This window comes from Primulina eburnea, chromosome 3 (genome assembly GCF_022965805.1).
Source record: "Primulina eburnea isolate SZY01 chromosome 3, ASM2296580v1, whole genome shotgun sequence".
NCBI classification, from domain to species: Eukaryota; Viridiplantae; Streptophyta; class Magnoliopsida; order Lamiales; family Gesneriaceae; genus Primulina; species Primulina eburnea.
Window position 1 is genome coordinate 8,859,501 of NC_133103.1, and position 15,315 is coordinate 8,874,815.

At 33.6% G+C, this 15,315-nt stretch overlaps 3 protein-coding genes across 4 annotated transcripts; 1 reads left to right on the forward strand and 2 right to left on the reverse strand.

Annotated features, from left to right (window-relative positions):
• Positions 1–2,193: 2,193 nt before the first annotated feature.
• On the reverse strand, positions 2,194–3,347 carry LOC140826053 (protein GL2-INTERACTING REPRESSOR 1). 2 transcript variants are annotated; one of them, XM_073188163.1, is made up of 2 exons: positions 3,021–3,347; positions 2,194–2,931 (listed from the first exon to the last, which is right to left on the reverse strand). In XM_073188163.1, the coding sequence occupies exon 2, from the start codon at positions 2,870–2,872 to the stop codon at positions 2,519–2,521; it is 354 nt and encodes a 117-aa protein (XP_073044264.1). In that variant the 5' UTR covers positions 2,873–2,931; positions 3,021–3,347; the 3' UTR covers positions 2,194–2,518. The 2 variants fall into 2 exon arrangements, with proteins under 2 accessions (XP_073044264.1, XP_073044263.1); XM_073188162.1 differs by having other exon boundaries at positions 2,194–2,935; positions 3,021–3,339.
• Positions 3,348–9,339: 5,992 nt separating this feature from the next.
• On the forward strand, positions 9,340–11,880 carry LOC140826055 (membrane magnesium transporter). The gene is made up of 4 exons (XM_073188164.1): positions 9,340–9,495; positions 9,567–9,619; positions 9,701–9,801; positions 11,596–11,880. Exons 1-4 carry the CDS (start codon positions 9,423–9,425, stop codon positions 11,684–11,686), a joined length of 318 nt encoding a protein of 105 aa, XP_073044265.1. The 5' UTR covers positions 9,340–9,422; the 3' UTR covers positions 11,687–11,880.
• A 1,233-nt stretch (positions 11,881–13,113) lies between these two features.
• LOC140826057 (secoisolariciresinol dehydrogenase-like) lies at positions 13,114–14,298 on the reverse strand. The gene is made up of 2 exons (XM_073188165.1): positions 14,119–14,298; positions 13,114–14,034 (listed from the first exon to the last, which is right to left on the reverse strand). Exons 1-2 carry the CDS (start codon positions 14,133–14,135, stop codon positions 13,233–13,235), a joined length of 819 nt encoding a protein of 272 aa, XP_073044266.1. The 5' UTR covers positions 14,136–14,298; the 3' UTR covers positions 13,114–13,232.
• Positions 14,299–15,315: the final 1,017 nt, after the last annotated feature.

Here is a 15,315-nt window from a genome sequence, read left to right on the forward strand (position 1 = left end):
TAGGCCTACAGTTTGCCTGCAAAAGATTGCATCTGAGAGTTGCATGAAGTTGAACTTGTGATATTGTATTAACATATTACAGATATTGTAACATTTTTTTTTAAAACATAATTTTACCTACATGCATATATGATACTATTCGTGTCATGTCCCATATATAAATGAGACGTGACTGCAGAAGTGACTATAAAAAATGGGTCATGTGAGTGGCTCTTATTCGTATTTATTTTACAAAAATATTCAACGACCACATAATTGCTAGGGGTCGGATACCACTATGCAAGATATCACTTGGACGACGAACTTATCTTTGCAATTTTAGTTATCACACTTCTTATTGTCCAGAAGATATTCTTTTTTTTAGCAGGTAACAAAACGAGAAGATATTGCTAGCATGCTTCTTAATATTAACAACAGAAATTGTACAACTCTTGCATTCAGCTTTTTTTTTTGTGTGTGTGTGAAACATATATAATGCATAGGTTCCCCGCCTCTGGTTTTGTGCTCACTTACACATATGGTCCCAGCCTGTTCATGATATATATCCCCCATGAAATGAGGCAACCGCTCTTTTTTCTTTTTTTTTTTTTGGGCAAAACCTTGTGTTTTGTGTTGTTTACCACATATTTTAAGTTTAAGAATTTTATTACCACAAACTTGGATTCTCATTGGCATTGAGGTTGTGCGAAAGTAACTTTTCTTTTGGAATTTAGATGTAGGGGTAGGGGAAAAAAGTAAAGTTGGTTCTATATATAAGTTGGCTTAAATAGGTTTTTGGTCCAATCGGTGGGAATTTGTTCTTATTGCAATAAATTGTTTTTTTTTTTATACAATCACTACAATTTTCCCGAAGTTTTCAATTTCGACATATCAACCATATCCGACGCTATGTAAGGATTCAAGCGAAAGTTGGACTAAACATGATAAAATTTACCAATTTATTGCATTAAGACCATATATATTTTAATTCGAACAATCAGAAGACCAAAAGCCTACGGGGACGACGACATGCATAGTCAATTTTGCCTTTTTATTACCTATAAGAGTACGAGGGAAAGAACGAGGTTAAGCAAGTGAAAATTTGTGTGTATAACTATCGCTTTTGGATCGTAGAGTTTTGAACCAAGAAAACACAAGGGGGATCGGAAGGGAATAAATAGAATTGAATAAGAGAACATGGCTGTGCTATGGGGGGATGGGCGCATTTAGTGACAAATGAAGTTAAGGCAGGCTGCGAAAACAAATAGATAGACATGGAACCATAAGCAAAGCGCCTGTGAATTCAATTTCTTCTATTTATTACATGACGTAATAGCCTCATTATTCTCAACTGTCTCAATAACTCATGCATTTATTTGGATTTAATGGTCATTCAATCTAATATAGACCCCTTCATTTCAATGCATGAACTACCCCTGAACCCCATTCTGCGATTGCGAATTTACGTCACTACCCTCCTCCGATATTATTATAATAACTAACATATTAAACCTCATAATAACCTCACATGCACAGTATGTGGTGGTGGTGTTGTTTCATTTATTACTATTGTTAATTGTAATATGGACGTTGAACTATCTTTGGAGGCATTTATTTTAGTACTAACTAATCTTGCAACTTCACGTGTTATTGGAGATGCCAAAGCCTGACAAATTAATATCAACAACTCCAAGGGAAGAGTACTGATGATGAATTATTCTTCATGTTTCTTGAGGTCATGTTGTAAATATATAACGTCATATGTGACCATATGTTGGTCTTGATCATGTACGCAGTTCAGTCATTTCAGTACAAATTAAATCAGGCCTTGGTGTGCATCCTTTTACGTGAGTGCGCGATTTCCAGTCACGTTGAGTGAAATGATCCAATGTGCCAACAAACATTTGTATGAATAATTCGGAGATACAAGCAAATTAGGCAGGAATTTTTAAGATGCCATAGAATTTGTCCCTAGTGGGTCCAGGAAACATAACCTATGTCATACTCTGATACAAATGTTACATTTTGCCACTTATCTAACCCTTTTTTTTCTTATTAATTTAATCCTGTCAAGGGAAAGTTCTGATATATATTTGATGTTACTAATTAGTGGCTTGGATTTTTTCAATAATGTTGAATATAGTGACTGACCGTGACTTTTGGTTAGAAGAACTCGAGTTGAAACAAGACCAAATAGCAGTGAAAAAGCAGGCAAGAAATTACCTAAACCTTGTGATAAGATAATTCTTGGACATGAACATTGTTTTCTGCTAAAGATGGCGCAAATCTTCACCCACCAACACCACTGCTGTACTAGATTCACTTTCTATCCTTGCTTGCAAAGAGGAGAAACCAAAGAAAGAAAACTAAAGATGGTAGCACTATTAAGGCTCCACTCTTTTAACACATACTGAATAAGAAATGGAGCTTCAATAGTGCTACTTGGAATTTAAGACTAATTATTATCATCTCTCTTTTTTTTTCTTTCTAGCTAGGGACCAGGAATGGAGACTTGTCAATATTTCTTAATGCTAACTGGCTAACTCTTCTTCGTCTTTCTTCCGGTGGTGGTGTTGTTGATAGTGTTGCTATCAGGGATTACGTCGAGCAAAACGGTGCTTTTGCATTTGGGGCATCTGGGATCCTCCTCCGCCAGCATCACATACATGAGGCATCTAGGGCACCCCACCAGCATCATGGACGTCGCCTCCGGGCTGGAGGCGTATCGGGGGGACTCGTCCAGGTTCCGCTCCGACGACACGCAAGAGCTCGGTGGGGATGTTGGTGATACCGTCAACGACCGGCTGGGGGACTCAACCAGAGGATTGCTGAGCATTCTAGGAGGCGAGAGATTCAACTTGAGGTCGAGTTTAGGTCCATTCCTTCTGCTCATCTCTTCTTGATCCAGAGCGATCGATCCCTTTTCCCCTGTCTTTGAGTAATATATCTCGCCTGTCTGAACCAGATAACAATCATATCATAACGAAGAAAACATAACAGAACCCGAATGCATGATCATTTGAGAAAGTTGCAAAATTAACCTGTAAATCAAGAAACTTTTGCCAGCCTAAGGGGAGAGGAGACGGCTCTTCCAAATCAAGCAGTGAAGAGAGGTGATGATGGGCCGGGGTGGCGGCGAGGCGGAGGGAGGAGTCGGAGACACCAACACGAGCCGTTTTAGCAGTAATATGGGCTTCAAATTGTTGGTTTTGGACATGTAAAGACCTGATATATATAAGGGGATTGGTATAGGAGAGAGATGGGATTGCTTTAAAAGCTTGATTAAATTATGGGGAGAGGTGGAGGGTGTAGAAAGAGCAGTGGTTGAGAAATGGAGGGTCAATTGAAGTTTGGAGGGAGTGTAAATCAAGGGGAACGAAAGGAATTAATTGCTGGAAAAAATCCCAAGAAAGTTTGCAGAAAAGGGAAAATTGTAGTAAATATTGCAATTAAACACAACAGCAGGAAGGTCTTCATTCATTGCCTAGAGGGTCGGTGTGTTATGAGCTTTGTACCTAGTAGACTACTAGTAGTACTATTATTATTTTTTATTTTCAAAAATATTATTTTATTTTATTATAATAAAAAAATTATCCCTCCCCCCAAAAAATGAAAATCTCTTTGGAGTTTATTTGTGCCAAGAATTTTTTATTTTTTAAGCATTCGAAAACCCTTTCAATTAAAAAAAAAAAAACCTTCCCATCTAAATAAAAAAATTACTAATTTTTTTTCTTTTTGTAAGTTGACATGAATTGGTTTCATTATCTTAAACTCAAGTTTTAAGAAGATAATAATTTGGCTTATTTTGCACATTAATGACACAATCAATAACGATTAATACCCTAATGAAAAATGCATGACAATTGTTTAACTGCACTAAACCTAAGTTTGTCCAATTATATATAAGACCAACTTATAGGATTAATTTATTTTTTTTTCCCTTATTGTTCTGAACTATCCGTCCGATTCTTCAACACCCACGCTTACGTGTGCTTACAAGCCACAACAATAGCTCACCAACTATTAGATAAAGCAAAACTATTAAATTTTCTAACAAATCCAACCACACAAATATTAAATTTCAAGGAGGATCTTAAATTCTTGCATGTGTCGAATGACCATGTTGTTTTAAATGTTATACATGTCATTTCTATTTTGAGATTTTAAGATCCAGAACATGTTAAAATTTTACGCAACATAGTTATCTACTTCATTTCGTGTTATAATTCCCGGTACTAAAATATATAGAGTATAAAAATTTCAATTTATTTAAAATTTTTTACTTGTCATAAGATGTAAATTACTTATAACCAATTATATCATATACATTAGGATAGCGAAACATAGAGGAAAAAGTGGAGCTGGGGATTTCATTATAATATCTAACCTTATAATACTATTAAATTCTCACAGATTCACTTCTATGTTGTGTAATAACATTGACTTTAGAGATGTCAAAACAGCATATCAACCCAATCCGTTTATTTTACGGTATCTAGGGTGCCAAACCACCAATTTTAAGTTATATTTGGTGGGTTGCAGGTGTTGTGTGGGATGGAGCGGGACAGCTCAATCCCACGGACCTGACCTATTTTGACAACTCTAATTGATTTTAACCAATGAACTTATGAAATTATCAATGGCGGCCCAACAAAATTCAATGTATAATTGATTGTGTTTTAAATAAGTGGTTGAATTAATTGGGAAATATTTAAGTTTAATTAGTCTCTTGGTAGAAAGTTATCACAAAATTAAGGCTGAGTTTTATCAACTATTGAGGTTATGTTGATTTGGGGTGATTAATACTATTCATGTAAAATAAACATTATTTACTCAATAATCAGTTTTATTTTAAAATAATAAATGATTTTTTACCAAATATTTTTGGTTAAAAAAAAAGAAACAACACAATGTGAACAAATAATAAATTACATGTTTTGTTCAGAATGAAGATAACAAGATTACGTTGAAAAACTAAACATCAAGTTTATTTATCATAGTTAAGGGAAAAAATGGTGATTTATCATTTAATAAAATTATTAGGTACAATCTTAATAAATCAAATTAAATATATTATTATTTATCTATAATCACTTCATATCATGTTCACTTACTTTAATAATCACACTATAAGTTATGATCACTACACATTATATCTCTAAAAGTAAACTCAACTTTTGGGATATTGCACAAAGTATATATAATTTTATTGAGTAGGTCTCTTGTAAGACGATCTCACGAATTTTTATCCGTGAGACGGGTCAATCATGTCGATATTCATAATAAAAAAATAATATTCTTAGTATAAAAAGTAATACTTTTTCTGTTTTTCATGAATGACCCAAATAAGAGATCTGTCTCACAAAATACGACCCGTGAGACCGTCTCACACAAGTTTTTGTCAATTTTATTTATAAGCCCACATGCAAGATAGGGCTGATTAGCTAATATTTCAAAATTAAGTGTTGGTTCATTAGAACCATATAAACCAATACCTAGAACTCTCATTAAAAGAAAAACGGAAGCACCCACTATATATAAAATAAATTTTGTAGCTGAGTACATACGTTTTTTTCTTCTCCACATGAATACAAGTAGATAACGAAATTCCCACATTATGAAAAAAAGTAAAAGGTCCCGAGAAGAAAATCCTATGTGTGAGACTCGTTACATTTCTTTTTATCATTTGTCATACATCATCTAACAAAAATATGGGAAAATGTAATTTTCACATGATAAGTTGGCATGAATTGGATTTTGGGTATCCTATTAATAAACTAGGTTTTCTTGCCGTCTTTTGCACATTTATTCATTTTTCATCAAAATATTGACACGACGTCAAATATTACTTATGTTTTCAGTGTCACGTTAGCGTCGTGACAAAAAAACACTGAATAAAATATGTCAAGTTATTACATTAATACCTAATTTTGATTAATTACTGGATAATAAATTTTAGTTCATACATGTTCAAATCGTAACCGATCGATACCATCAGCTTTGGGAACTGAACTCCGTAAAATATTGGACGAGAACTATATATACGTGGTTTGATCATAGGGAAAATTATCAAAATTGACATGATAGTTGACCTATTTTTAATTTTGATACTCTAAAAAATCATAATTTGATCTTAATACGAACAATAGTTTTTTTTTCAAAAAGTTATAATTTTTTTTATATTGACTGATAAGTGCGATTTTAGCGCTATTTTATAGTATTCAATTGGCTATTATGTTTGATAGTTGTTTTATGTCGTATGCATGAATATAAGCAACATGCATTTTTATGGGTAAATAGACGTGGAAGACGATTAACATATGAAAAGAAAAGCATGAGAATAAAGGGAAAAAAAAAGTTAAGAAAACGAAATTCAGAGGCTGAGGCCTGAGGCGTCCTAGCACTAGCGATGCTGCTATCAAATATTGAAGATTAAAGCTAGGCGCCCCAAACACCCGATTTTGTAGCGCTTGATGATGTGCAACACAAAGAAGTTTAGGTAGCTTGGGTTTTAAAGACCAATTTTAACATATTTGGAAGGACCTTTTCATGAGCTTTAGAAAGGAGATTTTAAGATCGAGTTTTTGTCGTTTTACCAAAAGTTATAGCTGTTGGTAAAAGTGTAGCTCAAATATTTTAAAATGTACAGCAATTCAAGCACCATGTTTCGATTGCTCTAGCGAACATAGACAATCATTGCATCCAACAATCATTCTCTCAATAATTGCACTTATTGCAATCAATGATAATCGAACTCATGATCTTGGCTATGATATAGTTGTAGGATCGAGTACTTGTCGTTTTATCAAAAGTTATAGCTAGTGATAACAATGCAATTTAAATATTTTAAGTCGTACAACAACTTAAGCATCATGTTTTGATTGCTTTCATCAATTGGGATAATTATCCAACTGAGACAATTGAGAGACCAAGGAGGACGACAAGATATTTTAGTGTGGAGACGAAGAAGGTTGCATCTGAAGACGAAGAAACATATTTCTATTCGTGTTTGGATTTATTTTCTCTTGAAATTTGGATGATATTTGAGAAAATGACTTATAATTATTATTTATCAGCTCAAATGTGGAATCTCTAAATAAAGAATTAAGATTATTTTAATTTCAGTATTTAGTTTGAAGTTACTTTTTCATTCTATTATTTACTTGTTCACGTATTAAAAACTAGACATTGTACGTTTGCGTTAGGAAATCACGCAATAGTTGGAGTATTGACATGATATCGAACATTGTGATCATAATATTCATATTTCTAATAAAATATTAGATACATTACTAATATATCTGACATCATGTAAACTTTTTACAAAAAAGTCAGAAAGGGTAAATAAACCAACTTATTGTGCTAAGATGATCAAAGCTCAAATTAAACGGACCAACTTTATCCATTATTTTTGTAAATTTATAAACTATATATGTATATATATAGCCATGATATTTCACATTTTTAAACATATTCAATTTAATTTGTGTTGCCTATTCTATAAAGTAAGGAAAATACCATATATTATACTAATTATATTGTCTATCGAGCTAAAAAATGTTCATATAAAATAACTTTTTTGTAGAAATATAATATTTATTCGCACACAAGTTATAAAATAAAATCATATATATGATGAACATAGATACACATGCAAATGTTTGTATATGTATACAATAGAAACTACTCAATTAATAGTTGAGGTTACATCACCCACCCCCTTGGCTTGTCAACTTTGGATACAAAGAAATTAATGTGTTCTTATCGATTCCGTAATTAAGACTTCCTCATCTTCCTTCGTCTTCAATTTTATTTTTTTATTTATGACCAACAATAAAAACTATTTCTTTATGAATAGAAATATGCATATCCTTCATTTATATATATATTTAAAATATGGGATTGATTCCATAAATTGCAATGGGAAAGCAAAGTTCCAACTTTCCTATTCCTTATTTAAATAAATATCTGATGTCAAAATATTTGCCAATTCAACAAACTCACGAGGTAATCATTAGTTGTATGCCTGCAATCTTTTCGTTCCCAGCTTTCTTAATTTTTTTTTTAATACACGTCGGGTTTATATATATAGTATTCGTTAACGATGGTTTACGGATATTAAAATTTTTTATTGGGTTTATTAGTAAACGTTTCTTTTATTTATTATCATTCAACTAAAAAAATTAATCTTGTGAAATATTTCTCTAAAGCATAAATTTGGTGTCTATATTTATGTTAAAAAATAATATACTTGAAAGTTGTCAATTGAGATGTAGCTAGGTTGGATGGATGAAAAACAATCACCACTTGTCGATATTATTAACCAATGCGACTCTACATATTTATTTCCCAAGACCTTAATATTTAGATAACTTGGTCTTGTAAGTGTGAGAAATACAGAGTTAGTTCATGGGTATAAGGTCAAGCTACTAACACAATGGATTGTTATGTTCGACGCGCTTGAGTGTGTAACTTCTTAGGAAGTTCTCGTAAAAAGTTGTGTCAATCTGTTGACGTCGCTAATGATCTGGTTGTAGGATTATGTCACCTTCGTCAGGAAAATAAAGTGGAAGTATAATAAGAACATTTTTCATTTCAACGAACCACATACGATAGATTACGTCAGATCTATATAATACATTCAAATATCGAGTATTTAATTGCTCGAAAATATATTACACGTCGTATGAAAAAGACGATCCTCTAGTAGAAACAACCTGACCAAATCTACAATAGACGTGATCTATTTTTTTGGTTGTGTGGTTTGAATTGTCTCTCTTTTTTATTTGACTTAGACACTATATATTTATAGTAGTGTTTTTGAGTTGTAATGGACGTATGACTCTAATAGCCCAATATGCCAATATTTGCCTTGTAGGCATTCACCTAATAGGTATCCTACTTGCATAAAATGCTATCCCATACACCAAAATCATAATCCAAGTAGGTCAGTCAGATTCAACAAATTGACATACAAACAATTAGGGAAATCACTTTTCTCATTCTTTGATCAATTGTTTCTATTATTTGTTTACCACTTTTCGTACATGTTCACGACATTCTTCCGTCAAACTTACAAATATCTAAGAGACTGAAGGGGTTTTTACTTTTTAAATTTTTAAAAGTGAATTTTTTATATCAACACATTGAATCTCTTTAATATTTTGTTATGCCTACACATTAATCATCATCATTTGTAAATTTTATTCCTTTTTACACCAATTTCACTCTCCATCACATGCATCTCAAAAAACAAATTTTCCTTCTACAGATTAGAATCAGTCCATCTCAACACAATAAAACATAATCTGAACTAAGAAATCAGGCCCATACCAAATAAACCAGCCCAAGAACATTCAATTTATTTAGGCCCATCCTATGAGTACATAAGCCGCGGCTGCATACACGATAATTACTTTCTCCGCCTCAGGGATTCGGGAAAAATGGGCGGTGGATTCTTCGTCGGCGTTCTTGGAGTTCTGATCGTCTCACACGCGGCCTACTCCACTATCCAGTGTAAGATTTCTGATTCAAATCTACGCAATCCATGGATTTCACTCAAATTCTGGTTGTGATCTGTTTTGCAGATAGATCTGTGCTCAAAATCACCGAGGAGCAGTTTTCTGGCCCCCCAATCGATGTAATTTCTGTATCATCACATCTAATTATGATTTAGATGTGATTTTAGGCTAAAGGGGTCTAGGGGTTTGATAATTTGCAGGTAGTGATTGAGTTGATTGCAGGGATGGTTTTGTGTTTGTGGGCTGCTTTAACTGTGCCTGGGAAGTTCTTATCGATACACCTGCATTCAGATGAAAATAGGTAATTTATTTCCCTTGTTTTTTTTTGCAGTGCTACTACTGTGAAAATCTTATTGTTATTAGTTGGACGGTTTGTTTCATTGCTAGAATTGGTAGGAATGATGTGCCAAGGTCACAGATTTCTTTGATTTTTTCATATTCTAGGTACGGGAGTGGGAGGATTATTCGTTTAAAGACAACAATTATATAAAACTAGAAAATCAGTTTTTATTGAGTTGAGCATAATGATTTTTGGTCCTTTAAGATTAAAGATAGTAAGATACTAAACTAGTTGCCGGAACGTAAATCTATTTTTACAGTTGTTCATTAGTTATTTTATCTCAATCAGGGTTGTAAATGGCTGGAGGCAGTGGCGGGCCGGTCTGTGACCTACCGCATCGGCTGCCTAAGCGGTGCCCAGGCGGTTGAATTTTTTTAAATAATTTTTTATCGATAATCGTATATAATCATTCAATATAATCACAAATAGTCATCATTTTTAACGTGAGATGTGTAATTAAATAATTTTTAAGTACAAAGAAGTTTCATACAATATAATATCATCTACATAATGTGCAAATAAATATATACATGCAAATCCATCATTAGAACATGTACTAGACTAAACATAAATAATCTTCCAAATCATCCAGATATGCACCATCTACTACATCTACATATGCGGGCGGTGGGCGACATAAAATGTGTGATTGGCTCAGTGGTTGAGATTTGAGAGTGAAAACCAAAAGTAAAAAAAAAGTCGGGTGTGCTAGGGTTTTGAAATTTACAATTAGTTGGCTTTGACTAGGTTTTTGAAATTGTTGACTACAACTTAAAAATCTTGACTGTCTGTCTTGGCCGCCTCGTCCGCCTTCTCACCGATTCGACCCGCCTTCCCAACGCCGTATAGTTTTGGTCGCCTAAAACACCCGCCTCAAGCGTAGGCGGTGCGGTCGAGAGCCGCCTGGTTCCTAGGCGGCCGCCTCGACCGTCATTAAGAACACTGATCTCAATCCTTCTCATTGAATGGACTCCTAATTGTTCGTGGAGTAAACACGTGCATTTTCTTTGTTGATTAAATATTTGTGTGGTAGTAAATAAAGGCCAATTGGTCGTGGTGCATTGGAGTTGATGTTTTCTGTGAACCGTCTAAAAGAACATATTTTTCTGTTTCTTGTTGATGTGTTTTTGCTTTTGCCTCATTTTAGACTCAAAGACCACTTCAGCTTTTATGAACATCAACATTTTGTTCTGCTATATTTTCATGGGTGTGTATATTTTGATCTTCATGAGACTGCTTTAGATGCTTGTCTACTAAGACTTGGTATAGTTAGTTATGGAGAATAGATTGCTTTAGATGCTTGCCTTCTAAGATTTGGACATTTCGTATATTGAGTTATGGAGATATAGCATGATAAATCAAAGACAAGACATGTTTCGATTGGAAAATTATTTTGAACTTTTACAATGTCTTGTGTATAGTTGCATGGAAATCTATCAAACTAACGTTAGCGAATGGCCAATCTGAATTCTGAGCTTAGTGCATGCATTTCATGGGCACTGTCGTGCATCATCTACATTCATCTGGTGCACTAATATTGTGGAGTGCCTCCATATATGTGTTAGATAGAAAGCAAGACGGAAAAATAGCCGTTATTTGTGCAAATCTATTGCAACAAAAAGGGGAGATTTCTAGGAAGGTTAACTTGGTTTTAGTTGTAGAAGCTTTGTAGAAGCAAAACCTTCTTGTTCTAAATATTGTCATATTGAATGGGCTTCTAATTCCCACTGTCGATATTCCGTTTATTGGATGCAGGATGGTAACCCTTCCGGCCAATCTCGATTTCATTATTTTTAATCATCGGGGAAAAGCATATCCTTTGGGCATGGACTTCAAGCTTAACTGAGATATCAGTGCCATTTCAATACTTCTTTTTTTTGGGGGACAAATGTCATTTATATATCGTCAGTGTTAAATTGGCAAACTAGAGTGAGTGATAGAACTGTAATTTTGTACTTTTTCATTGTGAATTCTTTTTTGTTACCTGCGTGGTAAGAATATTAAAATGCTATGTGATAGTATTTAATTATTTTCCCGAAATATGAGAGTGTACAACACTTGAAAAACATTCACTCTTATCTTTTTGTTCTATTATTTGACACACAACAACTTTTGTGAGATGGTTTCATAAGTCAATTTTGTGAGACAAATCTTCTATTTGGACCGTCCGTTAAAATTCGATCAATCTCATCAATAAAAATCTGTGATACTATTTTTTTAATGGATTTTTACTTGTGAAATTGTTTCACCAGAGGCATATTATGTTTGATCAAAAATGACTTTCTTTGTTGTCTTACGAGATAAATACTAAAAACTTTGAGATTTGGTTTGTTATAAGGTAATTACTTGTGTGAGACTGGTTTAACATGTCGTAATTGTGAGACGAGTCTCTTATTTGAATAATCCATGAAAAAGTATTATTTTTTATGCTAAGAGTATTACTTTTTATTGTGAATATATGTAAGGTTGACTCGTCTCACAGATTACGATTCGTGAAACAATCTCATATGAGACACACTCTTGTTATAATAATGCTTTATGTTATGATTGTTTAAAAATTCAAAAGAAGATAAAATAAATGTTTTATTAGAATATGATGTACAAATTTATTAGAATAGGTTTTAAATAATCTTTTATCAAATAAAAATAATATTTTTGCAATTCGAGAAGAGCATAAAAAAATATTCAATAACACAAAAGTTAGGATTTCTGAGTCTGTCGATATTAGTAAGATAGATAATCTTAGTTCCCCTTCCAAATTGATACTTTTGTACTAACTAAAAAATATTATTATATTTAAAACATTAATATTTTTATATATGATCAAATCATATAAAGTTTGCACTCTCAAGTGTACAATTTTTGACATATTATACATTTATCTCGAATTTTACAAAAACATGCATGATACTTTGACTAAATCAAATTAAATGTCAACTATTAACGAAAACTATCTGTATAATTTGATTACATTTTTCATCATCTCGGTAATTGCAAACAAAGGGACATATACCTTTTAGGGGATACCTTACTCAAACTATATACGCTCATGCATTGACTCACAAAAATCAACTTTGGGATATATTTTCATGCTGAACCCATTGATTTGTAGAGTGAAGAAGGACAAAACTTTAGCTACGATTGCCACATACATTATGACATCGAACGTGGATGAAAAGTTCCATTATTCCATTAAAGGATTCGAAATCTAAGCTATTGAGAATACACCGACAGTTGAGTAAGCGTTTTATTGCTACAAACAACAAAATGGGAAAATCAAAACAACGGAATATTTCTAAATCCATTTATGACCAGTAGACACGATTTATTACAGAATACATTAGCAACAATTGTTGGAAACAAACAAATAGAAACATGTGATTGGCAGCAAATCAAGAGACACGCATTTTTTTGTAGGCCTCACGTAGAGCAACATTAGTGAGGCTGTAACCTCCATCAATCACCAAGTTCTGCCCGCTCACATACTTCGACGAGCCACTTCCCAGGAACAGCACAGCCTCGGCCACATCATTGGCATCCACAACTTCCCCTTTCAATGTCGCAATCTCCGAAACAAACTCCTCCACCTCGCTCTTTCCCATGTCCAGCTCATTCATCAGCATCGGCGACGCAATCCCGAAAGGCGACACACAATTAACTCTTATGCCATACTGCCCCAACTCTATGCACAGATTCTTCGCCAGTCCCACCACCGCGCATTTTGATGCTACGTAAGTATGCGGGACATCTCCATAAGTCACCGAGGCAACACTGGAGGTAAACACGATGCTCCCCTTTTTTGCAGGGATCATTACTCTAGCGGCATGTTTAGCGCACAAGAATGCGCCAAACACATTGGTTTCGAAAACCCTTTTGAGATCTTCGTAATCTGTGCCAATAATTCCTTGACGATTTCTGGCACCTGCGATTCCGGCATTTGCGAACATTATGTCGAGGTTGCCGTGTTTCGAAATGGCAGTGTCCACTGTGGTTTGGACATCGCTTTCATCGGTAACGTCACAATGCATGTAGGAAATGTCTTCGGGAGGTCCGATGTCCTGGCACACTTTTTGGCCTAGTTCATCTTGTACATCGGCGATAATGACCTTCGCGCCATTCTGGACGAAAAGCCTCACTGTGGCTTCGCCAATGCCGCTTGCTCCACCGGTTACGATAGCTACTTTGCCCTCTAGCCTGCAAATTAAACCAAAATGTTTCACTCCTTGTACGTAGAATTTGAATTGGTTATCTAAAACTGAAATGCAGGGATCAGTTTACCTTTTCGCCATTGACATACAGCAAGCAACTAAGCTTTTCTTCGAGTTTGAAATATGTTTGGTGGGGGCAGTGCTTTTTAATCATGAACTGGTGGTCCTCTCACGTTGCATGCCAAAAACAAGTGGAGCACTTCAGATAAAGATTTTGTCCACACAATATTGGAAAAATTACTCTCGTGTGAGATGAACAGAGCTAGATCAATGATCACGGCTTCAACTTCGAATCGGACGAGCTGGGGATCCAAGAGCTAGTTCTAAACTGATCGAGCAAGTGGTTCATATGGTAGCAGACAAAGGGAAATGGCATGGATTGCCATCTCTTTCGTTGTGTACTTTTCTTGACAATGATTCTTCCCACTTGGGGTTGTTGTTGGGGTAACGTTTCATATATTTTATTAAATTTGAGTTACTAAGTAATTAATTATGATTCTCACAAGATTAATCTCTAATATATATATATATATATATATATATATATATATATATATATATATATATATAAAAAAATTGTGCATCCAATGGATGGGTGACACCTCATCGGTGCTCATAAAGGTGTGTACGGTAGGTGTGCAGGATATCAAAACTATATATATATATATATATATATATATATATATATATATATATATATATATATATCACTTAACAATATCTTAATTAAAATCATAGTTGTTATGAATCACATTGTGCAAAATTAAAGTTGCAATATTGGGTCGTATGTTGTCAAATTTCGTTTTTATTATATTATCTTTCTTTTTTTTTTTCTGAATTTTCGTCTTTTTGATGTAGCACCGATAAAATGTTAGCGTATATAGTGTCACTTAGTACTCCCGATAAAAAAAAATTATATGATTAAGATTGAAATTTGACAAAATATGAGACCAAAATCACAAAGAAACGGAAATATAATAAAAATTGTAATTTTTTTTTAAATTATTTATTTTATGAATTTCTAAAATTTTGATTTTTTTTTTCCATTAAGTATGATTATTTATAAAACTTAACTTCTAGAATTTTTTTTTTTTACGTATTTGATGTAATTTTTGAAAATATAAATACTAAATAACTTGCAAATGCATGATACATGCATAAATTTATGTAGGCTCGGGTATTTATCAATTATCAGTTTATCAAAAAATAGTCAATAATAAAAGTAAAACTTAAAATATTTAAAATCGTAAAACAATAAAACATCTTG